The sequence below is a fragment of the Amblyomma americanum genome, chromosome 1, assembly GCF_052857255.1.
Source record: "Amblyomma americanum isolate KBUSLIRL-KWMA chromosome 1, ASM5285725v1, whole genome shotgun sequence".
NCBI classification, from domain to species: Eukaryota; Metazoa; Arthropoda; class Arachnida; order Ixodida; family Ixodidae; genus Amblyomma; species Amblyomma americanum.
In genome coordinates this window covers 357,555,543-357,568,235 of record NC_135497.1, presented here as the reverse complement: position 1 = coordinate 357,568,235, position 12,693 = coordinate 357,555,543, and the positions used below count along the sequence as shown (strand labels likewise).

The window sequence follows — 12,693 nt, the reverse complement described above, 5'->3', positions numbered from 1 at the left end:
GTCCAGCGTTACATCCAGCAACTCGATAAGAAAAAATATCATTGTCCATGGTGGGATTCGAACCACCATCCTTCCGTTCCACAGCCGAGCGTGCTAACAACTACGCTACTTTTTTTTCTTCGTTGCCTGACTTCGAACACCTACGCTTTTCCCTGCCAACGGATATGTACTTTTCCTTGTCTAGGACGCTGGAGAGTGTTTGCGGAAAGGCATCGAAACAGACTACACTGTTTAAGAAGGAGTTGTAGTGGCAAGAGCAAAGCGGGTTTCGATGGGAGGCGCTGAAGCAAAAAAAAAAGCGGTTGGGCGCGCGCGGCGCTGCCGTCGAATACTGGAGGGGGAAAAGCCGGCCGCCTGCGTTGCTGCGTCGATGCATTCAGCGAGTTGGAGTGTTGTCGTTGGGATAGGGTGGCGCTTTAAGCTCGTTGGGATAATAAAAGCGAGTAAGCGTGTCCCTCGGAGACATAAACATACGCAAACAGTCTACAAAACGCGGGTACTACTCCACACCCAGCCGAGCGCGAACATTTCGCCTGAGTGGGGCACACTGAGGATGCACTGCCAACCAAAGGCAGATTGAGCAAAAAAGCATCTGGGGCAGGGAAAGTGCTGAGCAGAGCAAGTAGGCGGCCAGCGAACGCGGGCAAAGTTGACGAACAATTACAAGCGATGAGCAGTGAAGCTCGAGGAGGAGGTGAAAGAAAATTGGCTAAATGATCGAAACAGACTCGTGAAACCACTCGGCAATAGCACGAAACGTCAGTAAAGCAAGAATGAAAGGGTGTAGACGAAGAGTAAAAGGAACGAACGGAGGTGTTGGAGAAGGTAAAGTTTTAACGTTTGGAGCGGTTTTATGGGGTTCAACCTGGGGTTTAACCTCGTAACCTGAGTCGCTATTTGGACAAGTGACTCGGGTTACGAAGGACGCCATAGCCCTTCGAGATACCTTCGAACCCCTGAGGTAGGTTCTTTAATGTGCACTGACATCGCACAGTACACGCGTGCCTTTATAGCACTTCGCCTACATCTAAATGCGACCGCTGTGGCCGGGATCCAACCCGAATCTTTCCGGCCAGTAGCCGAGCGCGCACTACTGCCATTGATCAGTCATCACGGCGGCGAAAGAAAAGGGAAGCGCGAAAAAAAATACAATAAAGCAAGTGCTCATTAAGCAGAAAAAAGAAGGCAATAAATAAAAGTAGCTATGCGAAGAGACAAACAGATTAGAGACCTACGTCCGCCGACGTGGACAGAAACGACATTTCCCTTTCTGTGCGAATGAGAGAGGGCTCGCTGATGCGGCAGAAGTAATTTGAACGGGTTAAGAATTATTTCTTCCGTAAGGCGGCCACTATTCGTGATCACTGAGCAGCTCTCAAAGACTGGCAGGCAGCCGCAGTCCCTGCAGGGACACCATTGAGGCGTCCGCCACGGTACCTTCGAATCACTCTCATTTACGTGCTTGAGCACCAGTGCGTACAAAGTGGAAACGGTGAAGTTTTCTGCATATATTTATCGTGTGAACATAGGAGCTGTTATTTTATTAGTGCATATGTCCCATCTGAGAATGCACGTCCAAGCCCGAAATGAATGCTCTATTAAAAGCGGAAGTTCGTTGCGTTGTTAACTGCATCAAAATTAGCATTTCATAATTCTAAAGTTGCATTTATTTGGCTTGTAGTTGCGTTAACGTTAAACTTAAATTTGAAAAACAGTCATTTCTAAGATTAGGCAGGAGTGAAATAGAACTCAATTATGAGGTCTGCATTAATTAATTAGTAGTGAAAAACAAAGCTTTGAGAAGCGAGTATTAGAAAAACCAGTAGCAGTATGGATTGGCAATTATAATTAAGGGCGCAACCTATTTAAGTGAACTTGAACAAAGAATAAGCACTGACACCATGGGTAGAAAATCGCGCACTATAAGGCGATTTGCATGAATTAATGCATGAGGTCTTCATTAAATAGTGGGCGTCGTACTCCCATGCAGCTGATGCTACATCCGCCCGTTCCATCAGCCATGATATGTCCAACAATGGAAGGGTAGCTATAAAATTTTCTAGTAGCGTTATAAGAACGGCTTGAGCGCACGATATTTTAATAGCATTATAAAATTTCCACGAATAAAACTACAGTCAGAACGGTGGTGAATTATTGCATAGGAAAAAAAAAATCAAGGATCCGGTGTCCTGTGTTGTGAACCTCAACGAGTGAGCGAAACAGTAAGAGGCACTTGTGGACTCATCGTTCAAGCGCTATTCTATTTTCGTCTGGAAAATATTCCACCTGACCTTCTTGAAAAAAATAATGAAACAAAACCCCGGAAAACAAAGATTGGCAGTTGCTCTTTTTTTCAAATAGAATAAACCTGCAGCCAAAAGTTGTAGGTTATGGTTTTACCGTTCCAAAGGCTGCCAAATATATGCTGCGGGGATGGCGTACGTCGAAGGGGAGTTAATTTTTGGGCATTGTTACTCTTCGAGAAAAAATAAAAAGAACAAATTGCGGCCTTAAGACAGCGATATATTGGTTTCCCATAACGCAACGCAAAGATTAAGTTGCTTAGGTGCTTGTGAGCGAACAAAATCAATTCCTGCAGTGACAGAAAGGAGCGCCGGGCCAATTTTCGAGGTAGCGGCCGCCATCCCTTGCCTCCCGTTGGCGCCGTCAGTGAAAACAGCCACTGATTTCCCTTTGAATGGTTAAAAATAATTATCTATTCGTTGTCTGCATCTTCATTGGCAGCCAAGCGGTGATGCATTAAAAGAATGGGATACTTATGTAATAACGCCATAAAAAACAGCGCGACTGTCCTGTCGGCACCTTGTAGCCGCGCAGCGCGCGTACCGACGACGCGCTGTTTCTGCTCCAGGAGTCCAGGCCAGCGCCGCGCCGCGGCAACCGCTCCTAAAGCCTCACGGTGAGAGCGCCGCCTTTGCGACTAAAGAACCTTCTAGAACACTGTAAATCAGACGGATGCCTCCCAAACGCCCTCCAATGTCTCCACCATTTGAAATTCACAAACAATTGTGTACTTAATCAACATCTTAACCACACTTCAGTGACACAAGCAGCAACATCGCGCTAAAGGCTTTCGCCTCACCGCACTTTAGGTCAACAAAGTACCCTCCTGAATTTCACCATGTATAAGTGCACCCCTTTCTAATAATTATGCTGCATCATTCACGTTTTATTTCCCGTTATCTGTATTTCTCTTCCTTATCTTGTAACTAATTATAACCAGCATTGTACAAGAAAGTATGGAAGTCAGTTACTGTTAGTTTTCTGCGTTCATAATATATGTGCATCCTGTAAGAGCCCCAATGGGACTGAAGTGTCTCAAATAAATGAATAAATATAGAAATAGATTTAAAGCTTTATTGCCCTTCGTAAACATAAACTATTTAACGTTTGTTCGTAATCTCCCGAAAAAATAACGGTCTTAAATATAACGTGCAGAGTGTGCACACGACATTCATCCGCAATTTCGACTTCTTTTATGTGACCGTCGTAAATATAAACGAGGCCAGGATGAGAGTTATAGTGCACTTGTGGTTGCGTATAGTCGTTAGAAGTCACGATATTAGCAGGTTAAGGTGTTGCGGTGTATCATCGCAATCAATTATCAATATGAAGGAGATAGCTAGGTTTCGCGTTGTCCGAACAAACCAATAATTTTTTCCTAATGTGATTTTTCCTTGCTATTTAATCAAATATGAAAAAGAAGCGGGAATGTCAATTGCGCTCATATATTTTTGTCCGCCTTCACGCAAAGTTGATGTGCGCTAGGGAAATTCCTTCAGAATAGGTTAAGCCTAAGGTGACGCCCTCTATATTGACCCGGTAATTAATCAAGAAGGAACGAAATTCGTATCCTTCGAATCTCATTTCTTTAGACACACTCGAAGATGTACGGTTCTCTAAACTGCTCACTAAAATGCGCAGAGAAGCGAGAAGTGATACCTGCGGATCACGTGTGTCATGCTACCGGTATTATTGGAGAGATTGCAGCCGTGGGTAGCTTCAAGCTAGCCCTATGAGCCGCATGTATGTCCATCTTTTCAGGGACAAGCAACGTTAGTTACACTCGTTAATTCGGCAAGAGTAGTCTGCTGGGTGATAACAAAAAAGCGCGTAGGCACTCCTTACGCGGAAGAGGAGACGCCCGTCCCCGCTTTATTCGTTCTCAAACGAGGCGCGTCCCATTACTCGCCGAGGAATTTCGTCATCCTATGCGTGCAATTTGCGCAACTTGACCGTGAGAAGGCGGACGGCTCTTTGCCACCGCCCTGCCCGCGCTTTGAACACGCGCAGTCTTTTAGGCAGCGTTAGCGCCTGTTGCGAAACGGTGCTGTAACCGTGCTAGCTACGCTCACCTGCCTTTGTATTACCATTTTAGAGACCTAAGCTTTCGTTCAAGAAAAAAATGTCCCGTGCCACGTATTTGCGATATTTTTATCCGCTGGTTGTATTTGGCAATCACAGTAATTTATCATTGCTTTCCTCGTTTAGCGTTGTAATGAGAGAATTCGACCATTGTTTCCGCTGTCGTTTTACTGGTCTAAACTGTAGCATTAACTTTCTATTCACCTAAAAACAACTTTTTTAAAAGCTTGAGCATGTAAGTACAAACAGGCTTAAAAAGAAAAACAGGCGGTTCGTAAGAAAGAAAATGAGGAAATCGTCAAGTACCAGTAATGATTCACGAGACACACTTCGGCACTACAAGAAATGTCGACTTTGCGACAAGCCAGCTGAATGCCTGCAGTTGGTAAAATGTTTGTATTAAACGACACTTAGATCATAATGGAGCAATATAATTTCAGGCTAGGCGCCACTTTTTTTAAGCGATGAAAGAAAATTCGTGACGTAGTACTTGATTCACAAATTATCTGCTATATGCATGCAAAATTCGGTGAGTATTAATTCGCCGGCAACTGCTCGAATGCACCAAAGGAATGAAACTCTCAAGATTTAAGTTTATAGTTCCTTCAAAGCTTATGCCAACAGCTGTTATTTACTTGCGTTAACATTTGAGCAGACTCACGGCAATGAAGGGGCACGTGGAGAGTATTAATACTTCTTGCCTGATGTGCTAGATGCTCAATACAGGATGCAGCTAGATATTGTTTTGTTATTATCGAATAATTAGTTTAGACGTTTGGTGTACAACCACTGAGGGTCGTGAAATTAAGTAACCCTTCACCAATAAGTTTTGTCGACAAAACTATAGAACTGTTTTTAACACACATAGATGGGGGAAAAAGCTTTTGAAGTGAAATCGGTGTATCAAATGAAGTTATTAAGTAAGAGCAACAATTCCAGCTGTTTTCCGTGATGTCGTTAATGATCAAGTCTTCGGGTGCCGGTGATACGTTTGCCGTAAAAAGAATGATGAGCCTCTCCGAGGTACTAACAGCGCTCGTTGTACACGATAAATTTTGGCACATTCGTAATTTAGTGATCAGTTATTACTCGGTATGCTGATACTGACTTCCAGTTTCCAATGGTGTTATACCCTTTCCTTCTGAAGGGCTTCCGGAGCTCTTCACTCTGGCGTCCCTAATAGCCTGAGTCACTTTGGGACATTCACTCCCCTAAATCTAACCTTTTCTATTGTGGTCTATGGTGAAGCTGGTGTGTGGCGAAGTGGCCATAGGGAAAATTGGTATGACTAATTTTGCTTTCGTTTTTGCCTTAGGTAACCATAGGAGCTGTCGCCCTGTTTACTGCCTCCGTTGCGGTTTCAACAAGTAAGTCTGCAGCACGTTATTTTTTGTGGTTATACCAACCAGTTTCGGCCAGCGGTTAGTTATATTTGCCTTGAAATTCGTATGCGCAGTTTTCAACGTCTCGCTGTTTTGGAGCACTGTTGGCATCGGCATCGCGAGCACAATCTATACCTCGTTGGTAAGCAACGCCCATATCTTCTAATTAACGAATTTTTTATACGCCATACCCCCAAGACACATCTAGAGTACGGTGTATTTGGCTATGTAACTCAACTGATTAAATCGCTGTTTCCAAGGCGTTACTTGCCAATTGCAAGGAAGCGACACCGCGGCTTAGGCTAGTTAAAACCATGGTGACAGCAGATTTTGACGTTGGGACGGCTGGGACGGTTAGCACCAGACAATGCAGTGATCCGGAGTACGGTAAAAAAGAGCCCCTGAGTACTTCATTGTTAGTGGGTCTACTCCACTGTGATTTTACGGAAAGCTACGTTCGTCACATCGGCTCTACCGTGCTAGAGGAATGTATACCTGTGTTGCAAGCACGGAAAAAATTTTAAGCAAGAATTGGAAAGCACACCTTGCGCTTTTTTGTTTTGTTTTTGGTGATCAGCAATATATAAGGAAAGAACGGTGTGGGCACTTGCAAAGGAATGCATGATTTGCGCAAGAGAGCGCTGGCATGCAAACACAAGTGTGCTGATGCTCGCGGAGGAGGATAAGGCCACCGCCTTCATGCTAACACAAAACGAATTCTTCCCAAAGGTAGTCAGGGGCATCAAATGTCTGCATAAAAAATACAATATTTTTTTTTTTGGTGCGTAGCGCCGGGAATAGCTGAAGCCTTGTGAGCACTTCTTGGCATGCTAACGCCTCTAATTTATTTTATAATACACACAAAAAACAACCGAGTGTCAAGATCAAATTTCCGCCCTGTGCTGATTACGTTGCAAATGTAACTAACCTGATGAATATTTCACAGGGAGGAATGCGAGGAGTAGTATGGACCGATTGCGTTCAGTCGCTGCTCATTCTGATGGCTCCAGTCACCGTTGTCACCAAGGTTATCTACGACTCGCATCATCGAGACGCCTCCTTGCGACCAGCTAGTGACTTCAACATAAAAGACTACATCTTTGAGTGAGCTTTTTATATAATATTGCACTTGGCCATCAGGTTCATGATAGATAGTGAGCAAAGCTGAGCTGTCTCTTTTTTTTTTTCGTTCCTAGCGCCAGCCTGGACTTCACTAAAGACGAGAACGTATGGGCCTGTTTGATCGGTCTCTTCATCCATAGCCTGTTTCGCTCGGGCATGGATCAAGTCGTCGTCCAGAGATACCTTGCCGCCAGAAAGCTGAAGGAAGCTCAAAGGTGCGATATGCAGACACTTAGCTCTGTCTGTGATCAGTCATTCTTCAGTATTCGCAGTGGCACTCAATCTCCTAATGATATGTTAAACTCATCAAAGAAACTCAGTACATAAGAGAAGAGCTTTTTTAATGCGAAGGCATTAATTGCCTAGATCCCGAGTTTCGTGCCACCAAAACTTTCTCCGCACGATTACGTCGCTCTCTGAAGATAAATATGCAAAAGATTGGTTGTGTTAGACAACGTCCAATGAACTCTCGCTGTGGGAAAATTAGGGCGATTTGATGTCATTAGTTAATTAATTAAACGCGAAAATTACACCACGGACGTCGACATAATTTCTGCGCACGGCTGTGTTGTTCTATTAAGATAGAAATGGAAAAGTTTGATTGTATTAGATAGTGCGTGATGAGATCTTGCTGTGGGAAGCATTTGGTTGATGAATTGTAAATAGTTAATTACGCTTCGACGATACAATATCCACGGACGTTGACATAGCACTTGCGTGTCAAAACAGCCATGAACGTCGAAATAGCACCTGGACGTGAAAAGTAAAATTAAAGAAGTAAATAAAAAAATAAATAGAATAAGATGTAATAAAAATGCTGGTAAAAATAAAAATACCAAAATAGAAATAACAGAAATAAACACATGGCGTACTGGCGTAGTGGAAAAAAAAACGCGTTCTAGAAACTTTCATGCTTTCGCATTCGTTCGCGTAAGCAGACTTAAGTGCCCTCAGAATTTTTGCCCCGCCGCGGTGGCCCAGTGCGGTTATGGCGCTTGGCACCTGACCCAAAAGACGCAGGTTCGATCTCGGCCGCGGCGGTCCAATTTCGATGGAGGCGAAATTCTAGTGGCTCGTGTACTGTGCCATGTCAGTGCACGCTAAACAACCCCAGGTGGTCAAAATTTCCGGAGCCCCTCCCTACGGCGTCTCTCATACCCTGAGTCGCTTTGGGTCGTTAAATTCTCATAAACCATAAACCATTTTTGTCTTATTAATGCGAAAGCTTTACATGACTACGTCGCGCGAGCAAAACCTCCGCACGATTGTGCCGTCCCACTAAGAAAAATGTAAAAAGTTTGATTGTGGTACATAGTGCGTGATGAGTTGTTCTTTAGTTTTATTCCTTTCTCTTCCTTTGCTGCTTGCGCTCAAGTTTTCGCATTGTATTTTTCGGATGTTTAATCTTTACCCAGTTTTCTGCCTATTCTACAAATACCAGAGTTGATGTTTGTGCTCCATGCTTGCTGGTTTACCTCGACTGCGGTAGTTTGTTTTTTTTTACTCGTAAAATAGGCCTTATAATTAAATGTTACCTACGCTTAGGCGCAGTAGATGTGAAAGCCAAACAGATTATGATCTCTAATGAAATGGGAAGGAGCTAGCGTCTCTAGGACACCCAGCAACTAATGTCTGGTGAGCAATTCAGTCTCGTGGTATAGACGTCGGATGTTGGCCGAAGTCACTTACAGCTGTAAAAATGCTTTTTGCATGCGTAATTTTGTCCCTTTATTGGAGACTACTTGGAAGTGAAAGCAAAATTTCGCTGCTTGGGGGAGTGCCAAAAGCGCCACCCAGAAGACTGCTAACACATTGCCGCGAGAGAGCTATGCGAACGACTTCAATTGGCGAAGTGTTAACCTAGATATTTTTTTATATGAATGCCCTGAAAAAAGAATACACTTAAAGGCTGTGTCAAACTTTTTATGAGTTTGCATATGTTAACACACCGCAGAGCATTAGTAATAAAGAGCATTGCCCAGTTGTAGGAAGGAAATAGATCTGAATAAGCACGTTAAAAAGGGCAGGGACACCGTAGACTTCAGGCCAATTAAAATACACCTGTTAGCAAGCAGGTTGCTACAGGTGCCGAGTTATTTGTATGATTCTTGCAAAATTATGCATGTATATTCGGATGTCATTCACGGTGAAATGCTTGTTGCACAGCACTGATAATTACCTTTCCTTCGCAATACTACCACTTCGATACTGTTGCGGAAAGGAGATGCTGCTTATGTCATATTCCGCAGATTTGCTGAAAGCTACAGCCTGGTACTCTGTACAGTGATAAGATCAAGAAGCAGTTTATGAGCAAGGTTTAGTTTTAGGAGTATCTAAGTTTACAAATACCATGTACAAAATAGTTTATGGCAGAGCTACTACCAGGTTATGATGGGCGCCATAGTTGAAGGCTGCAGAAAAATTTCGACCCCGGGGGCTTCTTAACACGAACAAAATGAGCCGACGCTGCGGCAGCGGTCGAATATCGAGCGTTAACACACCTAACACAGTTCGGCGGTTCGAATCTCGGCCGCAAGCTAGACTCTGGCTTAACTAGTAAGTTTATGCCGCACGAAACGCTGAATCGTACGACACCATCCTGGACATTCTGCGGCAAAAGGCTGGCCCAGATATTTTACACGAAGGTCAGGACTAAGTGACCCGACTTTGACGTCTGCCAAATAGGGGTGTATACACCGGATCGTCATAGTTTAATTTCGAGTTTTCATGCTCGGGTATCACGCTGCCGCCTGTTATTATTTTATTCCATTACGTAACCACCTCAGTTTCCATGGAAAGCACTCATACTAGGTTACGATTTGCGTTATCACGCATAACGGTGATAACCAAAACCCGAGAAGTAGAGCTTCACGCTCTAAAAACCTTATTATATTCACGTCTTTGCATTTTATGTCCGGGAAAATCTGGCCACCGTAGCCGACATCGAACCTGTGACCGCCTGCATAACCCCGCACGCATAAACCCTTAGCCACTCAGGTATCAGCATGGGATTAGCTCGCTAATGCGATGTAACAGCCATAGTGTAAAAAACGCGCAGTGCGCCGTTGCAAAGTACGTAATTGTGTTGTAGCCCTACTGAGGCAGTATGGCAATACCGTGATCTACAATAGTGACGTGCAGTGGTAGTGAATACTCAAAAAATTTTAATCCGTGTGAGAATTTTAGGCCAACTCTGAAGAACGCCGTTTTTCTGCGAAGATAGTTCTTGGGCTTGCCGCAGTCTGACTGAATACACATTAAAACACTATGATGCAAGTACCGCTCATATCTAGCTTTAAAAAAATTTGCGGTTTATCTTCTCTTAAACTAGGATTTAATGAGTCTGCATAGTCTTCTACGGTGTGTCAATAAATGGTAAAGGGATCACTGACAGCTATCATGTCTACCTTGGCTGTGGACGCAAAACGCAGGAAATTTGAACTGACTAAGCATTCCAAAAAAAAAAAAGCTTTCGTGTCCACTGTCGCATTCGTCGTCACCGTCGCTGATCGTTTACTGGCACTCTCATCGGCCTTCATCAGATACCGGGTCCCCTGCTTCGTTCTTCGGGCATTCACGAGTGTGAGGTCCAACTGCGGCCTCGCTACTCAGGGAACTCAGGCGGCGTTCGTCGCGAACATTTTTCCAGAATTTCGGGGCATGCAAAGGCGAAAATGGCGGATATGAATCAATTTAACGCGTTTTAAACATCGCCTTATTTTTAGCGACCGCCGTGAAGAGAATCATTTATACCTTCAGGGAGTGTTTCAAGCGTTCCCGTCCTTATAGGGATTTTGACATTACCTTCCAGTATACAGAATGGAAACTAGTCAATTCAGTTTAGTTGAGCGGAGTCCCGGATAGGCATTTTGTTTTGTTGAATACACCAACGTTAAAAAAAATTCAAAAAGGCCCATTCAGTTACTACTATCGCACAGTATCACATCCCCACATACCATAAAAAATATGAATAGCTCTGACACGATGGCTACAGAAAAAAGGATACTCTCGTTATGCTCATTGGTGGCGAATGACCTTCTGACCGTGCACCACGCCGCCCATTCTGATGACTTGTGTGATGGTCAGCAAGGTCCTTTGCGATTAAATAATGCCTTTTCTCTCTCAGTTTACGTGTTACAGCAATATATTTCTTCAGCAGCTCTGTCATTTCTCACACCAGACTGGATAGATGTTCCAGTGATCTGTACCGGATGTTTCACCGAAGATTTGCAATTTTTAAAAATTGGATTTTTGAGTAAGAAGGCGCGTTTTCAGCATAACATTGTCAGTGGTCCGACGCATCAGAATGCAGCTAGACGTTCCAACTAGGAGGCTGGTTAACTAATATTGAATAGTTAACTCTTTAACTATTACTGTTAATCTCTCTAATTATTGAGAGGCTTGTAGCACACCGTAAGTAACACTCATATGAGTTTTAAGAATTCCGAAAACGCAGTTACCCTCGGTGCTGTGGCCCCCAAAAAATTCGGCTATTTCGACGAGTTACGTCCAATGGAGGGGTTGCTTTGCCTGGACACTTTTGTAAAGTGTATGTATTTGCGATGTAGGCAGAATTTGTTGGGTTGCAGCGCGGAGGGTAACTTCGTTTTCGCATTTCTGAGAACTGATATGGATATTACTTAAGGAGGGCTATACGCCCCTCAAGAAATCAGGAGACAAACAGTAATAGTTTTAAAGTTAACTACTCATTATTAGTTAACCAGCCTATTAGATAGCACTCCTTAGCTGTATTCTGATGCGCAACACCTCTTCTAAGCCAAAAAGCTGCTTTTTAAAAATTGTAAAACATCTTAGATGAAACTCACGGTATAATGCTACACGAGTGAGTAGGCAACTGCCTTATTAAAACTTGTTAGTATGTGTCCGTAGCGGCGTTGTTTCGAACGGAAGTAACAGGAATTATAGATTTCAAATTCTTCTTGGGAAAAAGTTTTTTTATCAGTCGTCGACCCAGTGAGACTTACAAGGTACAGTAGAAATGATATTGGCTCTCACTCGAAAAGCATCCGGGTTTTCCTGTGTACAAAAAAAATTACGCAGTATATACGAACTCTTACTGACCTGCATACAGAGGGCCTACTGCAGTTAACTTGGCTAAAATGTACAAATTGGCTTCAAAGACATTATAGCTGTCTTCTTTCAACTTATTTTGCACTAGTTTCAGTGCTGTCTAGCCGAAATAAAGCTGGGATTTATTTTCATTGCCTCAATAAAATATTCATAAAAAGCATAGGAAAGTGGGAAGTATTGCACATGTCGTCTTTCTCAAAAAAGTTTGGTTTCACCTTATTTCGATTCACGGGAGCTCCGCCAACCATTTTTCACACATTGCAGAATTGCACTTCATCGAAGCAAAGTAGCCTGTTATGTTTGCATGAGCCGGTACTCTATGTCTCTAGCATCGAAAATTTTGCCGAAAGTTAAGAATACTGCTGTAAATTATTCCGTTTCTTTAGCCCTCTTAACGCTACTCACAGAAATTTTGCAGCGATGGTTCGCTCTCACGAAATGTGACGTAGGAACTAAAACATGAACAGGCCTAAGTAGACGCACACAGCTAATTGACTTTCAAATTAGTTAGCAGGTTATGTCGTCTTGCGAAATGCGTGCAAACGAGAGTGTGCCGTTGCGATATGTAGCACTGCCCCCCATGTCTGTTTATTGCCGCAAGGAAAACCGCGGTTTCTCTCATTCCATTGCGTGGACAACTTTACCGCTCATCGTCGATGCAAGGATGACATCGTTGGAAGACAGTAGTGGAAGCTTGCCAAACTGCCTGCTC

The 12,693-nt window shown here is 43.5% G+C and overlaps 1 protein-coding gene across 2 annotated transcripts in view; it reads left to right on the top strand.

The window, feature by feature from the left end:
- The window catches only part of LOC144115599 (sodium-coupled monocarboxylate transporter 2-like), a 100,146-nt gene that overhangs the window by 58,375 nt on the left and 29,078 nt on the right, over positions 1-12,693 (top strand). For both annotated transcript variants that reach the window (XM_077650019.1, XM_077650018.1), the window contains exons 4-7: positions 5,702-5,753; positions 5,843-5,910; positions 6,715-6,872; positions 6,965-7,105. In XM_077650019.1, the coding sequence (XP_077506145.1) occupies positions 5,702-5,753; positions 5,843-5,910; positions 6,715-6,872; positions 6,965-7,105 (419 nt within the window). The remainder of the gene's footprint in view (positions 1-5,701; positions 5,754-5,842; positions 5,911-6,714; positions 6,873-6,964; positions 7,106-12,693) is intronic.